The 27,749-nt window shown below is 67.8% G+C and overlaps 1 protein-coding gene across 1 annotated transcript; it reads left to right on the forward strand.

The window, feature by feature from the left end:
* The first annotated feature begins 3,948 nt into the window (after positions 1–3,948).
* Positions 3,949–27,021, forward strand: CPNE7 (copine 7). The gene is made up of 10 exons (XM_045575840.1): positions 3,949–4,147; positions 4,966–5,145; positions 7,403–7,477; positions 7,952–8,026; positions 8,227–8,310; positions 9,038–9,127; positions 9,879–9,977; positions 10,187–10,234; positions 25,188–25,228; positions 26,817–27,021. Exons 1-10 carry the CDS (start codon positions 3,974–3,976, stop codon positions 27,019–27,021), a joined length of 1,071 nt encoding a protein of 356 aa, XP_045431796.1. The 5' UTR covers positions 3,949–3,973.
* The last annotated feature ends 728 nt before the right edge of the window (positions 27,022–27,749 follow it).

Genomic DNA, 27,749 nt, shown 5'->3' on the forward strand with positions numbered 1-27,749 from the left:
GACCATCAGGATGCTGACCGAGAGGCACTGAGTGCTGACCGCACGCCGGGCGCAGCTGGTATTGGGCCACGGAAAGTACACGGGCTGAGGGGGTGGACACTGGGCAGGCAGACGGGTGGGGGTCAGGGGAGGGGGGACGTGTCCTCTGGCTTCTCTGTTCTGCTCACTTGGCAAACACTTACTGAGCACCTATTGCCAGGACTCCTCCCCAGGGCTGCAGGGCAATGGGAGCATGGTGCTGAGGGGAGTTGGACTTCCAGAGCCTTCTCCAGACCCCTCCTGGGAAGGCTGGGGCACAGTTGCAGGTCCCCCTTTCGGGTGCCTCCAAACGCGAGGTCCGGCCACCCGGTCAGAGGTGAAGAGGGGGTGTGGGGCGCGGGGAGGCTTGGCTGCACGGCCTCCGTGGGCACCCTCCTCATTCAGCCTCGGTCCCCACGCTCAGATGAACTCGCAGTGCCGGGGGCGGACAGGGCACAGCCCCGCGCCCGGCCAGCTCCCACCCTTCCGGAAATTCCCCAGGGAGGGCAGCGCCTCCTGGGGGGAGGCGGCAGAACTGGGTCACGGATGAAAGGGGCGGGGAGAGTGCAGGGAACACAAAGCCCAGGGGCAGGCGGGCGGTGGGCTGCGGGCACTTCCCCAGAATATCATCAAACGCCCCGATGAGTCAGGAGAGGAAACCAGGCCGTCCGTCAGCTGGAGACACGGCCCCCTGGACCACCTGCCTCCCTGGCCCTCATGCTCCCGCCCTGTGTCCCCGCCTCCTGACCTTCACGCCTTCCTGGTCTAATCCGGGCCTGGTCCTCACGTGAGGGGTGAGGGCGGCACCCAGCGAGTGAACAGACAGAAGCAAAGGGAATTGGGCTGGTTGGTGACAAAGGTCCAGGATCAGGTCAGTGGGTCTCCCTCTCTCATCCCTTGCCCTGGGCAAGCAGGCTGCCCTCTGGGCACCAGGGATCTGAGGGGAGGGGAGCCAGAGGGAGAGTGCTCGCAAGGCCTGGAGCCCTTTTTTTTTTTTCTTTAATACATTTTATTGAATTTTTACAGAGGAAGGGAGAGGGTTAGAGAGTTAGGAACATCGATCAGCTGCCTCCTGCACACCTCGTACCGGGGATGTGCCCACAACCAAGTCCATGCCCTTGACCGGAATCGAACCTGGGACCTTGCAGTCCGCAGGCCGACACTCTATCCACTGAGCCAAAGCAGTTAGAGCTGGAACCCTTTTCTTAAAGGACCACATGGAAGACAATGAATATTTCTTTTCATTTTTTTAAAATATATTTTATTGATTTTTACAGAGAGGAATTGAGAGGGACAGAGAGTTAGAAACGTCGATGAGAGAGAAACATCAACCAGCTGCCTCCTGCACACCCCCACTGGGGATATGCCCGCAACCAAGATACATGCCCTTGTCCGGAACCGAACCTGGTACCTTTCAGTCCACAGGCCGACGCTCTATCCACTGAGCCACACCGGTTCCGGCAAGACAATGAATATTTCTGGCTTTCTGGGCCAGGTGGTCCCTGGGACAGGACTCCGCTGTGTTCCTGGAGAGGGAGCCCAGCCACGGCTCTGTTTTCACGGACGGGACGACACCTCCCGCTTTTTCCTCCGTGGGCTCTCTCCGTGGCTGCCATCTGGAGCTGCTGAAGTTTTATTGCATAAAAAACAACAACCTTATTTACCAAACAGGCAGCCCACAGATTCAGCCCCAGAGCGGTCGCTCCCTGGCCCGGGCTGTAGGTGTGAAATGTCAGTGTGTTCAGCTGCTGTGACAGACGCCACCTTCTCCTCTCAGCTCTGGGGGCTGGAAGTCCGGGCGGAGGTGCCAGCAGGTGGGGTGCCAGCAAGAGCCCTCTGCTGGCTGTGGTGTGTCCTCAGGCAGGACCCCCATTCATGAGGGCCCCACCTCCTGACACCATCCCCTGGGGAGTCAGGGTTCCCACATGGGAGCCTTGGGACGACAACATTCCCTCAGTGAAGGAGGAAGGCCAACCAATGTTGTCAACAACAAAACAAACAGGCGGACAGACAGAAGCAGCCTGGCCTCACTGCCCACACGTTCGCGGGGTGCTAACTCGGTGCCGGGAGTGGTCCTGGGCCCGGGGACCCAGCTCTGAGACGTGACAAGAGGGTCCCCCGGGCTGGCCATCTGACCAACATACGGAAAATTAATTCAAATAGATTTGCCTGGGAAAAAGCTGGGGACAAAAATAGACTGCTCGCCGTTTGTGTCTGGATCTTTGACTTGCTTCTCTCCCTTTTTTTTAATTTTTCGGCGAGGAACATGTGTTATTGTTTCCTGTGAAACAGCAACACGATATAGGAAGTGTGGGGAACTCATTTCCTGCGTCCGGGCACCCTGCCCTCCCCACCGGCCCCGCCCGGGTCCCTGGGCCCTTGGGGGCTGGGCGGTGAGGAGGCTCGTGCAGCCCCAGCCTGGCTGCCTCCCCCAGGCCCTCAGGAAGGCTGCTCTGGCCCAGGCCCCGAAGACCAGGGCTGCACGGAGTCCGGCGTTTTCCTCCGAGGCTTCTCCGTTAGTGCTTCCTGAGCCGCCGTGCCCCGGCAGAGGCCCGAGGTCACCGTGTGGGACCTGTCACCGTGCGTGAGCTGAGGCCGGAGACCCCACTGACGGAAATGTCCCCTGTGACTTCCCACAGGGGGCTGGGAGCCGTGATGTCTAAGAGCCGAACCGGGGCAGCCACGGTCAAGTCCCCACAGCCTGCCTTTTTAACTAAATATTATTGTTACTGATGCCAGAGAGGAAGGGAGAGGGAGAGACAGAACCTTCAGTGAGGACAGAGAATCATGGATCCGCTGCCTCCTGCGCGCCCCCAACCGGGGATCCAGTCCGCAACCCAGGCCTGTGCCCTGACCGGGAATCGAACCCTGACCTCCTGGTTCACAGGTCGACGCTCACCCCCTGAGCCAGGCTGGCTGGGCCAAAACCCCGCTTTCCTCTTCTGAGGAATGGCTGTGAGGCTTAACGCAATGGCAGTCTGCACAGCAAAGCACGGGAGAGCCCGTGGTGCTGGCGCTGTCCTTGGTGCTGAAGTTAGGCTTGGGGGCCCGTCCTCGCGATAGCTCCCCAAGGCCTGGCGGGAGGAGCCTGCACGGGGGTGGGGGAGACCCTGAGCCTTGGCAGGAGCCACCGCACGTGCCTTTGTGGGGCTGGGTGCCCGCCAGAGCACGCCACTCACCGGGGCCCCCATCCTCATCCTCACAGCCGCTCAGCACGCAGGCCGGGCCGGGGTCCTGGGAAAGCTGGCTCTGGGAGAGCCGGAGCCCCTACCAGCCCCAGAGGCACCCCCACAGCCCACGTGCTCAGCGGGTGGACTCAGGACCCGGAGGCCCCTCCCACCGCCTCCATCCAGGGAAGCTGGGCTGGGAAGGACGCATGGGTGCCAGCTGATTTCCAAAGCCGTCTGAGCCTGGACCGGCTCCCAAGAGGGGTGGGCACAGAGGGGGGAGCAGAAGGGGTACCGGACTGGCCCACATCCCTGTGTGTGTGGCCTGCCCCTCACCTCAGTGGCCAGAGGCTCAGGAAGCGGGTCTGGAGCCGGGACCCCGCTCGCACAGCGGGCACAAACTGGCAGAGGGTGTGCGGGAGGTGGTTTGGCCTCTGCCCACAGCCCCTCCCGTCAGGAAGGGTGGTGGGGGTGAAGGTGGGGCAGAGAGGGGCACCTGGTCAGACTCTGGCCTCAGCCTGGCACCCCCAGGACCAAGAGGGGCTGCCATCCAGCCCCCTCCCCCCATTTCCTGGGCGGGTCCCAGTCCAGCCTGAGGGCTCCCTCTCCTTTTCCAGCTGCTCTGGCCCCTCCTGTTCGCCCCCCAATCCGCCCAGCACACCCCGCCCAGACCCCGCCCCCAGGCCCGCCTGGTCCCGCCGCCCTCCCGCCTCAGTCCCAGTTGCGGAGCCGCGCGCCAGGCAGGGACGTGCCTAGAGCATCGGCAGCCCAGCAGCCCGGGGCCGGAGATGAGCGTGGGCGGGGGGTGCGGGGCCGCGGGGGTCCCCCGGGCGGTGCCGGCGCCCGGCGCCTCGAAGGTGGAGCTGCGGCGGAGCTGCCGGCACCTGCTGGACCGCGACCCGCTCACCAAGTCCGACCCCCGCGCCGTGCTGCTGCTGCGGGCGCAGGGCCAGTGGGTGCAGGTGGGGGCGCGCGCGCAGGACTGGGGTCCGGGAGGTGGGTGCACCGTGCTGCTGCTGCGGGCGCAGGGCCAGTGGGTGCAGGTGGGGCGCGCGCGCAGGGCGGGCGTCCGGGAGGTGGGTGCACGGGGTCGGGGTTACCAGGGCACCGGGCGAGCGGAGCTCCTGGGACGGAGGGGCGCTAAGTGGGGTCCCGGGTCTTGGGGAGGCGGCGGGAGGCTGGGCTGCGGGACGGAGGGGAAGGGCGCAGGGGCTGGGGCGGCAGGTGCCCTGCGCCTGGAGCCCTGCTTGGTGCCGGGTCCTCTCCCTGGACAGAGGTGCCCTGTGGGCCCAGAGCAGGGAGGGGGCGGGGATCCGGCCGGGACTAGATCCCGAGACCCGGATGCCCCTGGAGAGATGCCCCAGCCCCTCGCCTCACTCCTGGAGCGGCTCTGGGAGACCCGCCGGGCAGCCTGGGGCTCCGGCTGGGATGAGGGACCCTCCTGCACTCCGAGGACCGGACTTGGGCGGCGTTTTCGTCTCCGCGACCCGGGTTCTCCCCTTGACACTCCCCAGGCCTGAGGGGTCCCCTCCTGAGGGGTCCCCTCCTGGGGGTGTCCCCTCCTGAGGGTGGTCCCCCGCCCAGCACCCTTTGGGCAGGTCGCAGCCCTGGGCGCTCCCCTCTGTACAACGCACTTTCTCCCCCATCTCACCTCACAGGGGTGCTGGGGGGCAGAGGGCTGGGGGGGTCTCCCAGGAGAGGGCGCCTGCGGGCCGGGGTGGGCTGGGTGGCTCAGGGCGGGTGGGGTTGCTGGTGGCAGCCCGCCCGCTCCCGCTCGCAGGTGGACCGGACGGAGGTGGTGGGCAGCTGCCTGCACCCCGTCTTCTCCAAGGTCTTCACGCTCGACTACTGCTTCGAGGAGGCGCAGAGGCTGCGGTTCGAGGTCTTCGACAGCCACGGGCCCGGCCTCGGCTGCCCCGAGGAGGACTTCCTGGGCGGCATGGAGTGCACCCTGGGGCAGGTGGGCCGGCCGAGGCGGGCGGGCGGGCGGGCGAGGCCGGAGGGACCGAGGATGAGGCAGGAGGGACCGGGCGGGGGGGGGGGGGACAGGGAGGAGCAGGGCAGCACCGGGCAGGCCCCAAGCCGGTGCGACGCCCGGGGATGCGGGGGCGTGGGCACGGCCGGCTCCCTCGGACGAGCATCCAGGCTCTGCTGTCTCCACGCTCCTCTCCACCGGCTCCTCAGGAGTCACTGCTAAAAAACCTGCCGCTTACACCGGCAGTGCCTCCGTGCGGCTCAGACTCGGTGCCTAGAAGGCTGCTGGCCAGCCCCCTCCTGCCCTGCCCCCGGTTCTGACGTCCAACCAGAGAGGACTCGCACAGGAGGAGAGAAGCCTGTGGTTTCTCTGCCGTTTTAACGCAGATTGCCTGGCTCTGCCGCTGCTCTTTCCACCTCTAAGCACGAGGGCCCTTTCCACACGGCACCGTGTGTGAACGGAGGCGGGAGTGGCGTGCAGGGGGCAGGTCGACCGTGAGGTGGAGACGGAGTTCGGACGGCGTGGACGCCTGAGCGTCCCCAGGTCACGCAGGTCCCCCCCCCCTGCAGCTGCTCCAGAGCCTCGTGTCCATAGTTCACACGGGGTGTCCTCCTGTGTGCCCTGCGCCTTTCACACGCGTGACGTCTGAGTGACTCACCCCCTCGCTGCCTGGGCTGAGCTGGTGTAGGATAGCCTGTCACCCTTTCACACTGAGAGGACTGAGAGTCAGGAGGGACACGGCCCCGGGAAAAGGCATCAGGGCGGCGTGCCTCCCACCTGCCATCCTTAGCATGGAGGAGGGCAGAACACACACGTGTGTGCATGCACACACATGAGCATGTGTGTATAAACATGTGCTCGGGCGTGCTGCAGAATGCTTGCATGTGTGTGCACATACGTGGATGTTTTATATGCGTGCACACACATGTACAGACACCTGGCTATGTGCGTGTATGCACACATACATGCTCACGCACGGGTGCAGATCCATGGACACACGTGTCTGGGTGTTCACATAAACTTCAGACAGCAAACACGCCCATGGAGAGCCTCCTGCCCGGTGTCCTCCCCGGCCGACCCCCTCGGACCGCCCTGCCTTCGGGGCGTGACAGTCAGTGGTGGAGGGGGCAGCGGGGAGAGGATGGTCCAAGCCCCAGCGCCCTGCCTGAGGGAGCCCCTGACCTCTGCCCCAGCCCCCTCCCGGGAACCCAGGCGCTCAGAGTGAAGGCCCCCCGGCGAGGGAAGCGTCCATTTTAACTGCTCGGCAGGCCCAGCCCAGGCCCACGCAGGCAGCGCCACGGCCGCAGCTGCCTGCCGGCCCCCCGTGGTCCCTGGTCGGAGCCCCCGGAAGGGAAGCCACGTGGGAGAGCCTGGGGGCACCCCGCACCCTGCACCCCACACCCCGCCGAGAGCCCTCCCTCCCCTGGCCGGCTTCTCTCCGCACAGAACGTTCCCGAGGGCTGGCAGCTGCCAGAGGCACCCCGATGGGCAGATGGGCAGATCCCGTCCCTCGTCTGGACTCAGCTTGGGCCAGTCAGGAGCCCCGGCCAGGGGGGGGGTGGGTGTCAGGCGAGCGCTGGGAGGGTCAGAGCACCCTCACCGCGGCGACAGCTGAGGACACCCTGGGCCTTTGGCCAGTGACGGTGGGGTCCTCCCACCCAGGAAATCACTGATCCTCCGGCAGCGGTGGGGAGGGGGGAATCACCATTTATCTGCTGAGGACACGCAGCCCCTGAGGCTGCCCGGCGAGCAAGTGGCCTGGCTGCACGTGGCATCTCTGGGCCGCCTCGCCGGCCCAGGCAGGGCTCACACCTGGTGGGGGAGGCAGCGGGGGGGGGGGGGGGGAGTGAGACCCCAGGAAGGAATCTCCTGCACAGATGGACGGACGGACTGATGGGCAGGAGGGTGGAGAGCTGGCTGCAGCTCCCGTCTGGCTCCTGCCCCTGCACCACCCCCTCCCGCCAGCCTGGGCCGTGGAGCCAGGCACGTGGGCCCACCCACACGTGGCCGGACAGTCTCTCTGAGCCTCAGTTTTCTGCTCTGTTACGTGGGCGATGGGGGGGGGGAGCATGAGGAGGGGAATGGGGGTGTGGGGCAGAGCAGGTGGCGGCCAGAGGGACAGAGAGGCATCAGGCGGCGAGGGTCTCTGGAGAGGGCCGAGGAGTGAGGGGGTGGGGAGGCGGGGTGAGGGGGTCTCCCGGGCGGCAGCGGCCAACCCCGCCCTGACCTTCCTGACCCCCAGATTGTGGCCCAGAAGAAGGTGACCCGACCGCTGATGCTGAAGGTCGGCAGGCACGCGGGCAAGTCCACCATGACGGTGAGGGCGCCCCCCTCTAGCCCCCCTGCCCCCCCCCGCCCTCAGACCTGGGCCCACCCTCCCTCGCCCCTCGCCCTGGCCCTGCCCTGGCCCTGCCCTGCCCCTCGCCCTGGCCCTGCCCTCACCCCTCGCCCTGCCCCTCGCCCTGGCCCTGGCCCTGGCCCCGCCCTCGCCCTGCCCCTCACCCTGGCCCTGCCCTGGCCCTGGCCCTGCCCTCGCCCCTCGCCCCTCGCCCTGGCCCTTGCCCTGGCCCTGCCCTGGCCCTGCCCTGCCCCTCGCCCTGGCCCTGCCCTCGCCCCTCGCCCTGCCCCTCGCCCTGGCCCTGCCCTCGCCCCTCGCCCTGGCCCTGCGGGGACGATGGGGAGAGGAGAGGAGGCCAGGGCTGCTGTGCTGACGGGGGCCCTCCCAGCGGGCAGTCGGCCGGAAGGGGGGACGACCCCGCCTGCGAGCGCACAGCTGTGGCCTCCCCGGCAGGTGACGGCCGAGGACATTTCCACCAACAACGGGTACGTGGAGCTCTCCTTCCGGGGCCAGCAGCTGGACAACAAGGTGCGGGCGCCGCCGGGGCTGGGCTGCTGGGACTCCATGTCGGGGGCGGGGAGGAGCAGGAGGTGAGAGATGCTGAGGAGGCTGGGACCCACTGCTCTGGGGGCAGGCGAGGCCGGGGCCTGAGACAGGGGTCTGGGGGTGGCAGCGCGAAGACGGTGGGGCCTCCTGGGCTGCACCCACCCCCGCTGCCTGCCCCCCAGGACGTCTTCAGCAAGTCCGACCCCTTCCTGGAGCTGTACCGGGTCAACGAGGACCGGAGCGAGCAGCTGGTGTACCGCACGGAGGTGAGGGCCCGCTGCCCGCAGGCGCGGGTTCGAGAGGCCGGCCGGCCCTCCCTCCCTGCGGCCTCGGGACCCTGACACCCTCGCCCCGTGAACCAGGGGCTGGCGGGGGGCGCGGAGCCACGAGGGAGAACTCGGGGGTGTTCTGTTGTCAGGCCCGGCAGGTGAGCTGCCTTTTCTTTCCCGATAAATTCATTTCGGCTTTTTTAAATTACTGATGTCAGCCGAAACCGGTGTGGCTCCATGGTTAGAGTGACGGCCTGCGGACTGAAGGGTCCCGGGTTCGATTCCAGTCAAGGGCATGTACCTTGGTTGTGGGCACATCCCCAGTGGGGGGCGTGCAGGAGGCAGCTGATCAATGATTCTCTCTCATCGATGTTTCTAACTCTATCCCTCTCTCTTCCTCTCTGTAAAAAATCAATAAAATGTATTTTAAAAATTAAAAAGTTAAAAAAAATAAATTATTGATGTCAGAGAGGAAGGGAGAGGGAGAGAGAGAGAGACACCTGTGATGAGAGAGTCATGGACTAGCTGCCTCCTGCACGCCCCCCCGCAGCCGTGGTGCCGACAGGGAATCGAACCCTGACCGCCTGGTCTATAGGTCGGCGCTCACCCCTGAGCCACCGGCCGGGATGGCGCCAGCTTTCAGGATGAAGTTACGAGGGTGTTTCCGGCGGGAGGGGTCCCCAGACTGAGCTCTGGGCCTGAGGCGGCCCCCCTGCGGCCCCAGGTGGTGAAGAACAACCTGAGCCCCGTGTGGCAGCCGTTCCAGGTGTCGCTCAGCTCGCTGTGCCGCTGCGAGGAGACCAGGCCCCTGAAGGTGCGGCCGGCAGGGGGAGCCAGCGGGGGTCCGGGCAGGCGGGCGGGGGGGGAGGGGGGAGGAGCCAGGCGGGAGCCAGGCAGGGCCCCAGGGTAGGCGGGCAAGGAGGGGTGGGCGCGGGGGGGGGGGTCCTGGGGCAGTGGGCGGGGAGCAGGCAGGGGGCGGGGGGGGGGGGGCGGGCAGCCCTGCGGGGTGGGGGAGCCCCCGGGCAGGGGGCGGGCGGGGGCGGGGAGCCCCGCGGGGTGGGGGAGCCCTGCGGGGTGGGGGAGCCCCCGGGCAGGCGGCAGGGGGCGGGCGGGGGCGGGGAGCCCCGCGGGGTGGGGGAGCCCTGCGGGGTGGGGGAGCCCCCGGGCAGGCGGGCAGAGGGCGGGCAGGGGGCGGGCAGGGGCCGGGCAGGGGCGGGGAGCCCTGCGGGGTGGGGGAGCCCCCGGGCAGGGGGCGGGGTGGGGGAGCCCCCGGGCAGGCGGCAGGGGGCGGGCGGGGGCGGGGAGCCCCGCGGGGTGGGGGAGCCCCCGGGCAGGGGGCGGGCGGGGGCGGGGAGCCCCGCGGGGTGGGGGAGCCCCCGGGCAGGGGGCGGGCAGGGGGCGGGCAGGGGCGGGGAGCCCGGCGGGGTGGGGGAGCCCCCGGGCAGGCGGCAGGGGGCGGGCGGGGGCGGGGAGCCCTGCGGGGTGGGGGAGCCCCCGGGCAGGGGGCGGGCGGGGGCGGGGAGCCCCGCGGGGTCCCGGGGCAGGCGCTGAGGCCGGGTCCGCGGGGCCTGGTCTGGGACCACGACTCCGGCGGGAAGCACGACTTCATCGGGGAGTTCACCACCACCTTCGCCGAGATGCAGAGGGCCTTCGCCCAGGGCCAGGTGAGCGGGGCTCCGGAGGCCGGTCCTGCCCCGCCCCAGGGAGGGGCCGCGGGAGCCGCAGCCACGGGGGCAGCGGGCACGACCCCCAGGGCCCACTGCACCCTCGGCCCAGGGAAAGGGGCAGCGGGGACCCGGGCCCCAGCCCCTGGGGGCAGGGGGTGTTGGCTCTGGCCCGCGGGGGAGACTCTGCCTGTCTGCCCGCCGGCCAGGCCCGGTGGGAGTGCGTGAACGCCAAGTGCAAGCAGAGGAGGCGTCCTGTGGTGCAGGCCTCAGCGTCCGGGCCAGGCCAGGCTGATACCTGCCCTCCCACCCTGAGACCCACAACCACCCCGCCCTGCGCCTCCCCCATGTGCAAGGGGAAGCGGCCTCTCTGTTGTCCTCTCCACTGCCAAACAGACCAGCGTCGCCCTTCCGAAATCCAGCGTAGCCAGGTTACCATGGCAATGCCCATTATCCCTGCTGAACAGGCGATGAATCAGGAGCTAAAAATAGGCTCCCAGAGAAGATGGATGGATAGATGGATGGATGGAGTGAGGGAGAGAGAGGTCGGAGGATGAATGGATGCAGGGGTGAGGGATGATGGATGGATGGTGGGTGGATGGACAGATGGAGTGAGAGAGAGAGAAGAGTAGGGGATGAATGGATGGATGGCTGATGGATGGAAGGATGGATGGATTGATGGTTGGATGGTGGATGATGGATGGTTGGGTGGGTGGGTGGATGATGGATGGATGGATGATGGATAGACAGATGTGTGGATGGTGGGTGGATAGTGGAGCTGGGCTCAAGGTCAGGTTTGTTTCTCTCAGACAAGATACTTCAGGGGAAATCTTGATTGGAATCCTCACCCATGGGGCTGGGAGGCTCTGGCCTGCAGAGTCGTGCCCCCCACCCCCTTTCCCCGTCCAGAGCAGAGCCTGCAGCGCGCAGTAGGTCCCAAAGAGCCAAGTGCATGGAGGCCCTGCCTGGCAGCCCCTCCCCACCAGGGGGGCCACTCAAAGGTTGGGCAGCCGTTGCACCTCCCACCCGCCCCGGGTGCAGCCCTGACACCCTTGCATTCCTAGGAGGGCCCTTGGTAGGGTTCAGGAGGGACCCAGGGAGCCTCAGTCTAGAAGATTCCCTGTCCTGGACCAAGGGCCCGAAGACGCAGGTTCTCCCTGCCCCGCCCCTCCTGTGTGTGTGTGTGTGGGGGGGGGGGGGGGGGGAGTCTCGGCAGCCGGGATGCGGTGGACAGGGTGGGGGTGATGGTGTGTGTCAGTAAATGCACACGATGCTGCAACTCTCCTGTTGAGGGAGCCGTGAGCTCCCTCTCATCTCACAGAGGTGGGGTGAATGTGCTTCTCCTGAATCCAGGCCCACGTGGGGCCTGTGGGCCCCGAGGCTCGGTCCCGAAAGGCCCTGCTCCCGCCCACTGAGGCACCGGCTCTGGGACCCCGGCCGAGCCGCCAGGAGGGCCGGGCAGCCGGGGAGCGGGAACTGAGGCCCCACGGACAGCAGCACCCTCTCCAGCTGCTGCCGACCCCTTCCCCGTCCCCCCCCCCCCGAAACCTCGGGGAGACCCTGAGCCGGGGCCACCCAGCGGTCCCTCCTGTGCTCCGAGGCCGCCGTGCTTGTGGGGCTTGATGCCACCACGTTTTTAAAAATATGTTTTTATTGATTTCAGAGAGGAAGGGGGGGGCGGGAGGGGGAGAGAGAGAGAGAGAGAGAGAGAGAGAGAGAGAGAGACATCAACGATGAGAGAAAACATGGACTGGCGGCCTCCTGCACGCCCCACACTGAGGATGGAGCCCACAACCCGGGCCTGGGCCCTGACCGGGAATCGAACCCTGACCTCCCGGTTCATAGGTCGACGTCGATCACTGAGCCACACAGCCCGGCTGGTGTGAGGTTTTGCACAGCAGCAGGCGATTGATGGGCCTCCTCCCAGGGTCTTGTGTGATGGGGGGGATGGAAAACGCCTGCTTGGTCAATAAAGATCCTTTCAAAGCCAGCTTCCCGCCTGGTCAGCAGGAAGACTGTGACCAGCTCTGCCTCTGGCCGGGATGGTGCCCTCTGCCTGTGAGGAGCAGGGACTCGGGGTCCCCGTCCCTCCCAGGCCCCCCCGTCCCTCCTGGGCCCCCACCCCTCTGCCTGTGGGGAGCAGGGACTCGGGGTCCCCGTCCCTCCCAGGCCCCCGCCCCTCTGCCTGTGGGGAGCAGGGACTCGGGGTCCCCGTCCCTCCCAAGCCCCTCGCCCCTCTGCCTTTGGGGGAGCAGGAACTCGGGGTCCCCGTCCCTCCCAGGCCCCCCCATCCCTCCCGGGCCCCCCGCCCCTCTGCCTGTGGGGAGCAGGGACTCGGGGTCCCCATCCCTCCTGGGCCCCTGCCATCCTCCGTCAGCCGTGGGCTGGAGGGAGCGGAACGGGGCAGCTGGGCGTCATGGAGGCTGTTGTGCTGAGAGGAAGCGGGAGAGGAAATGGTGACTAAGAGCCGGTAATTGGTGCGGGGGTGCGGGGCCGCCAGACGGGGGGGGGGGGGGGGGGGGGGGGGCAGTTAGGGGTCCTCCTGGCCCTGCCCCCTCCCTGCGCTGGAGTTGCCCCAAGGAGGGCAACGGGACCCCTGCCCTAGGGGACCCACACTCATCCCACCCAGGGCTGCAGCCCCCCCCCCCCGCCCCCCTCCTGTGAGCTCTGCTCCCGCTGGGCACCCGCCCAGCTTGGCTCCGCGTCAGAGCACTGAATTCTGACAACAAGCCGCCCACTGAGCACACTGCCCTCCGGAGCCGCAGCCGGGAGGGAGGGGGGGGGGGTCTGGAGCTGCGTCCCAGGGCTCAGGCCCAGAGCCCGCAGGCCGTGGCCCGGGGGGGAGGGTAGCTGGGGGGTGTGTGGGGGGGTCTGTGTCCTCAGCGGCTCCCTGAAGCCTGTTCCCAGCCCCCCCCCCAGCCACCCGGGGGCACCACATCCCCCCCTTCGCACGGCTCGGATCCAGAGCCGGGGAGCCGGCCAGACCACGGCGTGCGGGCCGGCGGCCATGTGTCCTGCCCGGGACACACATTCCCCTGGGCCGCTCTGTGCCAACGCACCCGAGAACATGAGATTGAGAACAGGAGACACAGAGCAGCCAAACTTCCAGCCCCGGAGGCGTCGAACTGGGGGAGGAGCAGGGCTCCTGGAGGCAGAGACACGGCCCTCCCTCCCCTGCTCCCCCCCAGCCCCACAGGGACTCCGCCCCCCTCCCCCCCAGGCCCACAGGGACTCCGCCCCCCTCCCCCCCAGGCCCACAGGGACTCAGCCCCTCCCCCCCAGGCCCACAGGGACTCCGCCCCTCCCCCCCAGCCCCACAGGGACTCCGCCCCTCCCCCCTCCCCCCCAGGCCCACAGGGACTCCGCCCCCCCCCCCCCCCCCCCAGCCCCACAGGGACTCCGCCCCCCTCCCCCCCAGGCCCACAGGGACTCAGCCCCCTCCCCCCTCCCCCCCAGGCCCACAGGGACTCAGCCCCCTCCCCCCCCCCCCCCCAGGCCCACAGGGACTCAGCCCCCACCTCCTCCCCCCAGGCCCACAGGGACTCAGGGCCTTGGCCTGGGAAACCGGACAGAGCCACCGTCTGCCCAACGCCCAGGTCAGACCAGCAGCCGCCCGGAGCAGGCAGGCCAGGAGAGGAGTGGATGGAGGGTGAGCCGGGTTTTGCTTTAAGTAGGAGGAAGCCTCAGGCAGGAACCTCTGCCCAGGTGCCAGCCGGGGTCTCAGGTGTGAGCTGACCCTCAGCCCAGCTTCATTCAGCTCACCCTCCAGAGGGGGCGGGGCTTCCTTCAGAGAGAGAGGCCCAGGTGGTCCGGGCTGGTCCCTCTCCCCACACCCAGAGCCCCAAGGACAGCACCCAGGCCCCAAGGACAGCACCCAGGGCCCCAAGGACAGCACCCAGGCCTCGCAGGACAGCACCCAGGGCCCCAAGGACAGCACCCAGGGCCCCGTGGGACAGCACCCAGACACAGGAGGGTCTCCAGCAAAGACTGACACCCAGTAGATGAGGGTGGGTGAGGGGCCATCCAGGACCCCCAGTGCATGCTGGATAGCCTGGCCAGCCGCTTTGGAGAGCTGCTGGCATGCAGGTGGTGGGTGCCCTTCGGGCCCCGGGCAGGAGAGCCACCCGGAGCCCAGACGGCATGCTGACTGCGAGCCCCAGAGACCGTGGCAAAGACGCAGGCACCAAGGGCGCCCTCTCCCTGTCTCCCGCCCCCCGCGCCCCCACACGCACCCCAGACTGAGGCCAGGGCAGGAGCTCCGCCTGTTGGCTCTGTTCTCCCTCCTCCCTGGCCCTCGGCCGTTTTCGTTTTTAAATATTTTTATTGATTTCAGAGAAGGGAGAGGGAGGGAGAGAGGGAGGGAAACACCAGGGATGAGAGAGAATCATTACCTGCCTCCTGCGCGCCCCCCACTGGGGACCGAGCCCACAGCTGGGCCTGGGCCGACCTCCTGGTTTGGGGTCCACGCCCAGCGCTGAGCCAAGCGGCCGGGCCCAGGTGGCTATTTACATGGACTTCCGCCAGCTCCCTGGTTGCATTTTCCCCAGTCCCGCTTCTGTGCCGTTCATATGTCATGGATAACACGGATCCACACGGATCCACACACCAACTCCCACCTGACGACCCGCAGGAGGGCGCTGGGACCATTCCCATTGGCCGGGGATCTCGTTGCCGGGCGGTTATCTCGGGCTCCGCGTTGTGCAGGGTCTGTGTGGTTCACCTCGATGCCATTTCTCCGCTCACCGCCCTGCTCGCACCCGCCCCTCCCTTGAGCACCGTGACCCCTCACCGGGGAAGGCGGGCACCAGCTGGCGGCTTTGGCCTGTCCAGCCAGCCGTGTCCTGTTCAGCTGCTGCCTGGCATTCCCTCCAACCAGCGGGCGTCCTGCCGGCTCACCACTGACCCCTAGGGGTGGGGAGCGGGGCGGCTGGAGCCCCAGGCCTACGCAGCCTCGCCCAGGACCTGGGGCCGGTCCCATGGGCCAGTGGCACCGGCACAGCATCGGCTGGTCCCCTGGCCCCTGGGCCGAGGGAAGCTCGATGCCACCTGTTCCCGCCGTGGCTCCGGGGAAGCCGACTTCCCCCGAAAGGCCAGTGCCCACCGGGACCCGGGGTGCCCGATGCCCGTCCTGTGCACACCCCCATCCCCAGCAGCCTTCCTCCGACAGGCCCCGGAGGAAGTGACACGCTCCCTGAGCGAGCCATGCTCAGGCTCCCGGGGGCCCGCCCGCACGCAATCCGCACAGCGGCGTCTGACCCGGGCAGGGCCGGCCTCGGCGGGCAGAGCAGCCTGAGCCTCAGGCAGCTGCTGCGAAGCGAACAGGAGGCTGAACACCAGGCACGTTCTCCAGACTCAGGAACACGAGTGCCAATAACAACAAAACGCGGCTCCTCCGTGCGGAGTGGGGCCCGCCCTGTCCGTGTGACTGCCCCCCTGCCCGGCCCAGGAAACCCCGCGCCCGCACCCCCGTCCATCGGAACGGAACTGGGTGTGGCCTGAACCAGTGCTTCTATCTGAAATGAACGCTTGTTGCTTCTCACGTTGGCTTTTTATTTTGGGGTTCACACCACGTGCACGTGACAGGCCAGGGGCTTGTGGGTGACAGACACCCCGGGCCTGGCGTGGGGTTTGAGGGGGGCTGTCGGTGGGAGCAGGGGAGGGCGTTTGCAGCGGTGGAAAGGCCCGGACAGCAGGGCTTTTGTTGCCAAGGAGACGGCTGGGGGCTTCTGGGAGCCTGGAATTGCCCATGACAGACTCGGTCCTGTTTTTTGGTGTGTGTGCGCATGTGTGCGTGTGTGCGTGTGTGTTTTAAATATATTTTTATTGATATATTTCAGAGAGGGGAAGGGAGAGAGAGACACACACAAACATTAACGATGAGAGAGAATCATGGATCGGCTGCCTCCTGACACCCCACACTGGGGATCCAGCCTGCAACGTGGGCACAATGGAACCATGACCTCCTGGGTCCAGGTCAATGCTCACCCCCTGAGCCCTGAGGCCGGGCAGACCCATCCTGTCTCAAAGGCCCTGCCTCACAGGGCCCGGACCAAGGCCGTGGGCAGCGATGCAGTGACCGGGGTCTGCTCCCCGATGTCCAGGGGGACCCCACCACGCCACAGTCCCTCACCTGACCTGGGGGGGTCACCCCGAGGACACTGTGTCCTGGAACCAGACTGCCCCCAGGTCCTGCAGGGACCTGAGAGCTGGCCCGTGTGCTCAGCTGGCGGCCACCAGGCAGGGGCAGAGTGGGGACCCCGGAGGCCAGCGGAGGGGCCTGTGAGCCTGGCCAGGGCCTGAGCCAGCCCAGCGGGGCCCAAGGTGAGTGTTACCTGGGCTCTTCGCCGGCTCAGAGGGAGGGCAGCCTGTCCTGCTGGCCCCCAGGCTCCCCGCCTGACCCCGCCGGGCCCTGCCCTCTCCTCTCAAAAGGCCTGGCGTCCGGCCGTGGAGACCTGAGCAAACACTCGCTGGGTTCCTAACCGCGCAAGCCGCTTCCGGGGGCGGCCTGGCTGCTGTCCCGGCCTCACCTGAGGGCATGCCGTCCCTGTGGGAGGGCAGGGGCCTGGCCGGGACAAGGGCCAGTGAGCACCCCCAGATGGGCTTCGGGGGCCCAGATCCGTGTGTGTGTGTGTGTGTGAGTGTGTGTGTGTGAGAGAGAGAGTGTGTGAGTGTGTGTATGTGAGTGTGTGTGTGTGTGAGTGTGTGTGAGTGTGAGAGTGTGTATGTGTGTGAGTGTGTGTGAGTGTGAGAGTGAGTGTGTGTGAGTGTGAGAGTGTGTGTGCGTGTGTGTGTGAGTGTGTGTGTGCGTGTGTGTGCGTGTGTGTGTGTGAGTGTGAGAGTGTGTGTGTGTGTGTGTGTGTGAGCTTCAGAGAGAAGAGAGAAAGAGAAACATCAATGATGCCCCCCACTAGGGCATGTGCCTGACCAGAATGAAACCCTGACCTCATGTTCGTAGCTCGATGCTCAAGCACTGAGCCACACCGGCCGGGCCCGACCCCCTTTCTAATGGGGTAACTTTAAATTTTTTATTGAATTTCCTGGAGAAAACTCTCAGGCCTTCCTCACCTCCCACCCCCCGGGAAGGGTGATCTCAGGGCGGACACCCGTCGGCGGGCGGTCCCGGGCTGGGCACAGGGGATGCCCATCTGTCACTCACGTCCTCCGCCTCCAGGTCAGGCCCCCGCACGCCCCCGGCGCCGCCACACGCCTGCTCCAGGCTCCCGCCCGCACGCTGGGCGCAGAGGGGACTGCCCGGCGGGCTCTGGAGGGGGCGCGAGGGGCTGCGGGGACCCTTTGTCTGCCCGGGAGCTGCTGTCAGACGTGACCTTTCTCTCTGGTCCGTCCCGCAGGACCTGAGGACAGGGCACCGCAGCCTCCCCCTCCTTCAAGGCACGGGCTATGAGCGGCTGGGTGGCCAGCCGGACCCCACGGGGCCTCCAGGGTAGTTCCAGGCCCAGGAGGACTCGCCCAAATGGGCACTTGCTGGTTCTTGGCAGAGGCAGGCCCAGGCCCAGCTCCCCACACTGGGCTGCTGCTCCGGCTCCAGCTCCGGCTCCAGCTCTGGCTCCAGCTCCGGCTCCGGCTCCGGCTCCGGCTCCGGCTCCAGCTCTGGCTCTGGCTCCGCCTGTCTGTGCTGTTTGTCACAGCAGGAGGCTCAGCAAGAATGCCGCTCTGTCGCCTGCGCTTCCTGCCAGGGCCTCCAGGGAGAGCAGCTGGACAGAGTCCCCACAAACAGGGCAGTCAGACAGGGCGGAGGGCGGCCACCTGCCAGCCCAGCGCGCAGCAAAGACAAACACTCTCCGAGTTCAAGTGCGGACGGTTTTAATCAGCAAGAACCAACGCGGGCAGGAAAGAGCCCAGCCCGCAGGGAGCGCAGCCCTTTGCTCAGGGTTTGCTCAGGGTTTGCTCAGGGTTTGCTCAGCAGTTGCTCAGGGTTTGCTCAGCAGGTTGCTCAGGGTTTGCTCAGCAGGTTGCTCAGCGGTTGCTCAGCAGTTTGATCAGCAGTTGCTCAGGGTTTGCTCAGCAGGTTGCTCAGGGTTTGCTCAGGGTTTGCTCAGCAGGTTGCTCAGGGTTTGCTCAGGGTTTGCTCAGCAGTTGCTCAGGGTTTGCTCAGCGGTTGCTCAGGGTTTGCTCAGCGGTTGCTCAGGGTTTGCTCAGCAGTTGCTCAGGGTTTGCTCAGCGGTTGCTCAGGGTTTGCTCAGCGGTTGCTCAGGGTTTGCTCAGGGTTTGCTCAGCGGGTTGCTCAGCATGTTGCGCAGCGGTGGCAGGGTCCAGGATGAGCGTGAGCGGCCGGAGGGCCGGGCAGGAGAAAGGGGCGGAGGGGGAAGGGCCCTCTAAGCGCCTTTGCTGGCAGAACGCGGGGCAGTGGGGTGTGAAGAGAACTCTGAGCTGTGGGTGAGGTCCCCGGGCCCTGATGGCCGGAGCCCAAGGCCACGCTGCCCGCCACACAAGTTCCCTCTGCTCGTCGCCCCAGGAGAGTGCAGGCCGCAGGAGCCCCTGGGCGGTGGCTCAGTGGTTACAGCCTCGGCCCGCCCTCCCAAGGGTCTCAGGGTCGATTCCCGGTCAAGGGCACGTACATGGCTTGCAGTCCGGTCCCCAGCCCCAGCCAGGCTTGTGCAGGAGGCAACCCATGGTGCACCTCTCTCACGGGGAAGTTTCTCCTCTCCCTCTCTCTCCCTCTCCCTCTCTCTCCCTCTCCCTCCCTCTCTCTCTCTCTCCTCTCTCTCTCTCTCTCTCCCTCTCTCTCTCTCTCTCTTCTCTCCCTCTCTCTCTCCCTCTCTCTCTCCTCTCTCTCTCCCTCTCCTCTCTCCCTCTCTCTCTCCTCCTCTCTCTCTCCTCTCCCTCTCCCTCTCCTCTCCCCTCTCCCTCTCCCTCTCTCCCTCTCTCATCTCTCTCTCCTCTCTCTCCCTCTCTCTCTCTCTTCTCCCTCTCCTCTCCCTCTCCCTCTTCCCTCTCCCTCGCCTCTCCCTCCTCTCCGTCTCCCTCCCTCGCCTCTCTCTCTCTCCTCCCTCTCCTCTCTCCTCTCCTCCTCTCTCTCTCTCCTCTCGTCTCCTCTCTCTCTCTCTCTCTCTCTCTCCCCTCACCCCCTTCATGCTCTCTAAAAATGGAAACAATATCCTCGGGCGAGGATTAACTAAAGAAATAAAAATCTATGCCCAGCCAGCGTGCTCAGTGGTTGTGTTGACCCTTGAACCAGGAGGTCATGGTTTGATTCCCGGTCCAGGCTCCATCCCCAGTGGGGGGTGCGCAGAAGGCAGCCGACCCATGATTCTCTCATCATTGATGTTTCTCCCTCTCCCTTCCTCTCTGAAATCAGTAAACACATGTTTTAAAATATAAATAAAAATAATAAAAATGTGTTTCTTAAGAGGCCGGGGAGGAAGAGAGTGACGGCTCTCCTGTTTGGGATGTTCTCTGACCTGAGGGCTCAGCCGAGCATTTAGTGGCCGGAGGGCACCTTTCTTTCCTCTGCAGGGGGCGGGGGGGAGGGGGGGGGCAGGGTCGTGTCTGCCCTGCTTCCCACCCTTCTCCCCTCCTCCCCTCCTCCCCCTTTTCCCTTCCTCCCTCTCCTCCCCTCCTCCTCTTCTCCTCCCCTCCTCCCCTCCTCCTCCCTCTCCTCCTCCTCCTCCTCCCCCTCCTCCCCTCCTCACCCTCCCTCTCCACTCCTCCCCTCCTCCACTCCTCCCCCTCTTCCCTTCCTCCCTCTCCTCCCCTCCTCCTCTTCTCCTCCCCTCCTCCCCTCCTCCTCCCTCTCCTCCTCCTCCTCCTCCTCCCCTCCTCCCCTCCTCCCTCCTCCCCTCCTCCCTCCTCCCCCTCCTCCCCTCCTCCTCCTCCTCCCCTCCTCCCTCCTCCTCCTTCTCCTCCCCCTCCTCCCCTCCTCCTCCCTCTCCTCCTCCTCCTCCGCCTCCCCCTCCTCCCCTCCTCTCTCCCTCCTCCCCTCCTCCCCTCCTCCCCTCCTCCTCCTCCCCTCCTCCCCCTCCTCCCCCTCCTCCCCCTCCCCCTCCTCCCCTCCTCCCCCTCCTCCCCCTCCTCCCCTTCCTCCTCCCCCTCCTCCTCCTCCTCCTCCCCCTCCTCCCCCTCCTCCCCTCCTCCCCCTCCTCTCCCTCCTCCTCCTCCCCTCCTCCCCCTCCTCCCCACGCTCAGAGAACCGGGCTCTACAGGAGGAAGTGGGCGCCTTCCTGGGACCGGCGGGAGAGGCGCAGGGGGCTGGGCGGGGCCAGGGCAGCTGGGAGGTCCCGGTGGCCGGTGGCCGGGCCCTGGTGGGGACTAGTCTGCGTGGCCGAGGCCACGGGAGCGGCTGGGTCAGTGGGCTGGGGGTGCCCACGGGAGGTGGCCGGGCAGCAGGCACAGCTGGAGGCGGCCCGGGAGCAGCGGGTGCCAGAAGGTGAGGCCGCCCCCCCCCCCCCCCCCCCCGTGTGCAGAGGGAACCAGGTCGGGGTGCGTCCAGGCGGGGGGGGGGGGGGGGGGGTGAGGGCGGGGCTCCTGGGCCCGAGGGAACTCAGGCTGGATGAGGGGCTGTAAAGCGTTATCAGCAGAGCCATCTGCTGATGCAGCCGAAGAGCCTCACCCCTCAAACTGCCCGGCGAGGACTCGACCCCACCCTCGGGCACCTCTGCCCGGGGCCCCCCGGGAGCAGGGAGCCCCGGGGAGCGGAGAGCGGGGAGTCCCCGGGAGCGGGGAGCCCCCAGGAGCGGGGAGCCCCCGGGAGCGGGGCGCGGGGAGCCCCCGGGAGCGGGGAGCCCCCAGGAGCGGGGAGCCCCGGGAGCGGGGAGCGGGGAGCCCCCGGGAGCGGGGAGCGGGAGCCCCCAGGAGCGGGGAGCCCCCGGGAGCGGGGAGCGGGAGCCCCCAGGAGCGGGGAGCCCCCGGGAGCGGGGAGCCCCCGGGAGCGGGGAGCGGGGAGCCCCCGGGAGCGGGGAGCCCCCGGGAGCGGGGAGCGGGAGCCCCCAGGAGCGGGGAGCCCCCGGGAGCAGGGAGCGGGGAGCCCCCAGGAGCGGGGAGCCCCCGGGAGCGGGGAGCGGGGAGCCCCCAGGAGCGGGGAGCCCCCGGGAGCGGGGAGCGGGGAACCCCCAGGAGCGGGGAGCCCCCGGGAGCGGGGAGCGGGGAGCCCCCAGGAGCGGGGAGCGGGGAGCCCCCGGGAGCGGGGAGCCCCGGGAGCGGGGAGCGGGGAGCCCCCGGGAGCGGGAGCCCCCCAGGAGCGGGGAGGCCCCCAGAAGCGGGGAGCCCCCGGGAGCGGGGAGCCCCCCAGGAGCGGGGAGCCCCCGGGAGCGGGGAGCCCCCGGAGCGGGGAGCCCCCGGAGCGGGGAGCCCCCGGAGCGGGGCAGGACAGCGGGCACTCGGAACTGCCCCAGGTGTCCGCTCTCAGACGCACCGGGGCCGACAGCACACGCAGGCACAGAGCCCCCCTCCCCGGGGCTCAGCCAGTCCCCAGAGGCAGCCAGAGGGGGGCGGGGGCCCAGGGCCCACCAGGGGTACCACGAGGGCCCACGGGCAGAGTGTGGGGTGACTCCCCCCTCGGGGCGCTGAGCCTGGCCTGGGGCGGCAGGGTGACCAGCCCCGGGTCTGAGTCGGAGCCCCAGGCAAGAGCAACACAGGGAGCAGCCCTCACGGCTGCCCGGCCAGGCCCCCCTAACAGGCACATCGGGGTGCAGCCTGCAGCCGGTGCAGCACCAGACCCCTGCCTCTTGCCCAGCCCTAAATGGGAGCTTCACCAGAGGAGCCCGGTGAGGTCGGGGGGAGAGCGGGGGGCACAGGCCCGATCTGGGGCGCCCTGAGCACTGCAGGCCTAGTCGGCCTCTCCAGGAGCAGGTGCCCCAGCCCCTCTGCTGGGCCGTCACCCTCGTGTCCTGCCCACAGCCAGCTCTGCCCAGGGCGAGGGTCAGGGCGAAGGTCAGGGCGAGGGCTGGGGAGAGGGTCAGGGCGAGGTCAGGACGAGGGTCAGAGTGAGGGTCAGGGCGAAGGTCAGAGTGAGGGTCAGGGCGAGGGTCAGAGTGAGGGTCAGAGTGAGGGTCAGGGCGAGGTCAGGACGAGGGTCAGAGTGAGGGTCAGGGCGAGGGTCAGAGTGAGGGTCAGGGCGAGGGTTGGGGAGAGGGTCAGGGCGAGGTCAGGACGAGGGTCAGAGTGAGGGTCAGGGCGAGGGTCAGGGCGAAGTCAGGACGAGGGTCAGAGTGAGGGTCAGGGTGAGGTCGGGCACCATGTGGGCGTCCCCCACAGCTGCCTCTCCCTGACGCCCCTCCCTCAGAGCCCCTTCTCCTCCAGACCCCCCTCAGCTCCTAGGTGAGGGGGAACCCCCCAACCGCCCCAGGTGGGCATCACTCCACCCCCTTCCTCCCAAGGCCGGCATTTGAACCCCTCATGGCAGCAGCCGACGGGGGACTGGCCCCATTTAGAGACAGTGGCTGGTGGGGGGGGGGGGGGTGAGCAGAGGGTGAACGGGGGGCTGAGCGGGGGGTGAGCGGGGCCGGGGCGTGGACAGTGGCTGCTGGAGCCTGGGTGGGGACGGGACAGCCCGCCGGGTGTGTCCCCACGATGACCCCAAAACCACTCGGTGACCCCCCGCCCCCCCCGCGCTGAGCTGGGCCATGGACCTGCCCTGGATTTCGAAAGTCCGGGGAATCCCGCCAGAGGACATTCCGACCAGAGTGGCTGCTCTTGGTCCCCAGTGGCTGGGAATATGGGGAGCCCGCCCCCACCCCTCAGTGCTGGAAACCACAGCACCCCCCATCCCTGACCCGCAGGGCAGACGGGTCCCAGCCAGGGCTGGGTCCCCTGGGAGTGAGGCCACGGGGGGCCTCGGGGGCCTGAGGGGAGGGATCTGGCGGGACCCCCAGTCCTCTGCTGACCGTCAGGGACCCCCCGAGCCCCAGCACTGAGCCTCCTCCTCCCAGACCCTCTGTCCACTCCCCACCCTGCGGGGATCGCCCCCTCCCTGCCCGGGGACCCGAGGCCTGGTCTCCAGCCCCGTCCCTGGGCCTGCCTGTCCGGCCCGCGCCCAGGGGGCCGGCCCGGAGCCTCCCTCGCTGCGTCTGGGGAACGAGAAGCAGCTGACATGTGGGAGGCATTAGCCCGGTCGGCCCGGCGCAGCCCGGCGTTCTCCCGCTGAGCGGGTGGCTCCACTGGCAGCGGCTGGGGGAGGGCTGAAACCTGAGAGAAAGAGCAGTACACCCCGCTCTCACCGGGAGCAGAGGCCGGAGGCAGTCCCCGCGGCCCCTTCCTGCTGCCGGTGAGCGGGGGCTCCGGGGGGCTGGGCCTCGGCTCCGCGGTGCCCCCTCCGGGGCCGCCTGGGGGAGGGGCGCCTGCTCGTGGCACCTGCTGTGTCCCCCGGGGACGCCACCGAGCGTGACCTGGGGGGACAGGCGGTGAGGGGGACAGGCGGTGAGGGGGGACAGGCGGTGAGGGGGACAGGCGGTGAGGGGGACAGGCGGTGAGGGGGGACAGGCGGTGAGGGGGACAGGCGGTGAGGGGGGGGACAGGCAGTGAGGGAGGACAGGCAGTGAGGGGGGGACAGGCGGTGAGGGGGTCAGGCGGTGAGGGGGGACAGGCGGTGAGGGGGACAGGCAGTGAGGGGGGACAGGCAGTGAGGGGGGGACAGGCGGTGAGGGGGTCAGGCGGTGAGGGGGGACAGGCGGTGGGGGGGACAGGCAGTGAGGGGGGACAGGCAGTGAGGGGGGGACAGGCGGTGAGGGGGTCAGGCGGTGAGGGGGGACAGGCGGTGAGGGGGACAGGCAGTGAGGGGGGACAGGCAGTGAGGGGGGACAGGCAGTGAGGGGGGGACAGGCGGTGAGGGGGTCAGGCGGTGAGGGGGGGACAGGCGGTGAGAGGGGACAGGCGGTGAGGGAGGACAGGCAGTGAGGGGGGACAGGCAGTGAGGGGGGTACAGGCAGTGAGAGGGGACAGGCAGTGAGGGGGGGGACAGGCGGGGGGGGGGGGGGGACAGGCGGTGAGGGCGTGCGGGCCCAAGGGGAGTCCCGCAGGAGGGTTCTGGTTTCTCCGGCCACGGATGGAGGGCAGGCTAGGGCAGGGGTCACTGGTGCAGGGTCAAGAGTGAGAGGGTGGCTTCCGGGGTTGGGAGGCAGCGAGATGAGGCCAGAGCCACCTCCACTCGGGGTGTCCCTGGTGGAGGACCCGCACTGAGCCGGGGTCGCAGGGCAGGTGGCGTGGCCACGGGGAGAGGGACGTGGGGATGCCACCAGCCCTGAGCTGCCTCCGCAGGGAGCGCGGACGGCTGGCGGGCCCACCAGGCCGCCTGGGGCCACGTGGGGGCTGCTGGCAAGACCAGCTCTGCCAGCCCTGGCCGGTTCGGCTCGGGGGGCAGCGCGTCAGCCTGAGGAGCAAAGGGTCCCGGGTTCGATTCTGGTCAAGTGCACGTGCCTCCGTGGCAGGCCCCTCCCCAGCCGGAGCCCTGGTCGGGGCGCCCGCAGGAGGCAGCCCATCGACGTGTCTCTCTCACATGGATGCGTCTCTGTCTCTCCCTCTCTCTCCCCCTCCCTCTAACCATCAGTGGAAAAATCCCTCTGGTGAGGATTAAAAACAAACAAACAAGAATCTAGCTAAGCCAGGCTCCGGGGTGGGGGGGTGACCAGGAGGCAGACGGGGTGATGGAGGCGGGAAGGGGGGGGACAGATGTCCCTCTGGCCTCCGCCTGGGGAGGCGGTTGAGGCTGCACTGTCCGGCCAGCAGGGGGGGCCAGGCCCGCTCCCCCGGGGGCAGGTGTTCGAGGGGCAGGAGGCAGAACGGAAAGCAGGGTCCCGGGAGTCCAGCTCTGGCACCAGCCCCTCCAAGGCGGGCAGCTCGCCCGATTGCACGGAGCCTGGAGCCAGCAGTGTGCACCGCTCCCCTGCTAGCCCCCACCGCTGCGCTGCGTTCCTGCCGCCCAACGGGGAGGGCCTGGCCGCCGAGGAGAGGCTGCGACGGAAACCGCGGGTCCAACAGACAGACAAAGAGGAGAGCGAGTCAGCCGGCAGGGGACGGGCCCTCGGAAGCCACCGTGCTGCTCCTGTCGTCAGCAAACATCACAGACCCCGAAGCGCACGCAAAACCGCTCCCCCGACATTAACGATCGGATCCCCCGAAGGAGATGCCACGTGCAGGAGCTGGGAACGGAGCGAACGCAGACCAGGAGAGAAAACGGGAGCCCCAGGGGCCACCTCGGAGGGCCGGTCTCCGAGCGAGAGCGTACGCAGCGAGCACGGGGGCCTTCTCTCCGAAAGGCAGGCAGGGACTCGGGCTGGGAGCCGAATGCCGGGCCGACCTGGGTGGGAGACATTGCACAGCCCCAAGGACGAGGCACAGGAGCCTGGATGGCACTGGGCTCCGCACCCACCACGCCCGCGCCCACACACACCCCATACCCACCACGCCCCGCGCCCACACACACCCCATACCCACCACACCCCACACCCACCACACACCCCCCACCACACCCACCCCCACACACACCCCATACCCACACACACCCCATACCCACACACACCCCACACCCACACACACCCCATACCCACCACACCCCATACCCCCCACACCCCACACCCACACACACCCCACACCCACACACACCCCACACCCACCCCACCCCGCCCACCCACACCCCATACCCACCACCACCCCACACCCACCACACCCCACACCCACACACACCCCGCCCCACCACACCCCACACCCACACACACCCCAGACCCACCACACCCCACACCCACACACCCCACACCCCCACACACCCCACACCCCCACCCACCCCACACACACCCACCCCACACACACCCCATACCCACCACACCCAGACAACACCCCGCGCCCACACACACCCCATACCCACCACACCCCATACCCACCACACCCCCACACACACCACCACCCCATACCCACCACACCCCACACCCACCACACCCCATACCCACCACACCCCACACCCACACACACCCCACACCCACCACACCCCGCGCCCACACACACCCCATACCCACCACACCCCACACCCACACACACCCCATACCCACCACACCCCACACCCACCACACCCCGCGCCCACACACACCCCATACCCACCACACCCCATACCCACCACACCCCACACCCACCACACCCCATACCCACCACACCCCACACCCACACACACCCCATACCCACCACACCCCATACCCACCACACCCCACACCCACACACACCCCATACCCACCACACCCCACACCCACACACACCCCATACCCACCACACCCCGCGCCCACACACGCCCGCGCCCACCACGCCCGCGCCCACCACGCCCCATACCCACACACACCCCACACCCACACACACCCCGCGCCCACCACACCCCACACCCACCACACCCCACACCCACCACACCCCACACCCACACACACCCCATACCCACCACACCCCACACCCACACACACCCGCGCCCACCACACCCCGCGCCCACACACACCCCATACCCACCACGCCCGCGCCCACCACGCCCCACACCCACACACACCCCATACCCACACACACCCCATACCCACCACACCCCGCGCCCACACACACCCCACACCCACCACACCCCACACCCACACACACCCACACCCACCACACCCCGCGCCCACACACACCCACACCCACCACACCCCGCGCCCACACACGCCCCATACCCACCACACCCCACACCCACACACGCCCCACACCCACCACACCCCACACCCACCACACCCCACACACACCACACCCCACACCCACCACACCCCACACACACCACACCCCACACCCACCACACCCCACACACCCCACACCCCCACACCCACACACACCCGCGCCCACCACGCCCCGCGCTGGGGACCTCTGCGCCCAGAGTGCGTCTGAGACCCGCAGAGGCGGGAGAGGAGGGCTGGAGCACCAGCTCCAACAAGAGAAGCACTGGAACAGAAAGGGGGGGCGCCTCCCTCCAGGTGTGAGCGACACCCCAAAACTGCCCATGGAAGCACAGAGCTCCCAACACAGAGGCGACGGACACCTCCAGGGCGAGCAGAAGACCTACAGCCGGCCGTGTGGCTCCGGATGGAGCTTCCACCTGTGAACCCAGAGAGTGGAGTCCCATTCCCGGTCCAGGCATAGGCCTGGGCGGCAGGCTCCATCCCCAGTGGGGGGGTGGGGGGCGTGCAGGAGGCAGGGGATCCATGATTCTCTCCCATCATTGATGTTTCTCTCTCCCTCTCCCTTCCTCTCCCTTCCCCTCTGAAATCAATTTTAAAAATATTTTAAAAAATGCCACTCATCACCCTGACCGGTGTGGCTCAGTGGATAGAGCATTGGCCTGCAGACTCAAGGGTCCCGGGTTTGATTCCAGCCAAGGGCATGTGCCTTGGTTGCAGGCACATCCCCGGGGGGCAGGGGGGGGATGCAGGAGGCAGTTGATCAATAATATATATATTTTTAAATGCTACTCGTCATGATGATTGAGGTTCTGGTGCACCCAGTCTGGCAGCTGTGCCTCAGGCCGGTGCCTCGATCCGTCACCCTCGTCCAGCCCGGCACCCCCTGAGCTGCAGAGCAGGGCGGGCTGAGCCGAAGCCATGTCTGTGGTTCGAGAACAGGCCGTCATCCTGGGACATGTCCCCCCAGGTCCTGGCTCTGGCCTCGCCATCCCTTCTATTCAGGCTTGGGACACACCCATAGCCCTGAGGCAGGCAATTCCAGTAACAGGCAGACTATCTTATCAGCAAGGATTTACATGAGACTAAGAAGTGAAAGTTGCTTTGAACTAGACTCCGGTGTTCGGCTTTGACCCTCCCAGAGCCTCAAGGC

Source organism: Pipistrellus kuhlii, unplaced genomic scaffold (assembly GCF_014108245.1).
Source record: "Pipistrellus kuhlii isolate mPipKuh1 unplaced genomic scaffold, mPipKuh1.p scaffold_m20_p_70, whole genome shotgun sequence".
NCBI lineage: Eukaryota > Metazoa > Chordata > Mammalia > Chiroptera > Vespertilionidae > Pipistrellus > Pipistrellus kuhlii.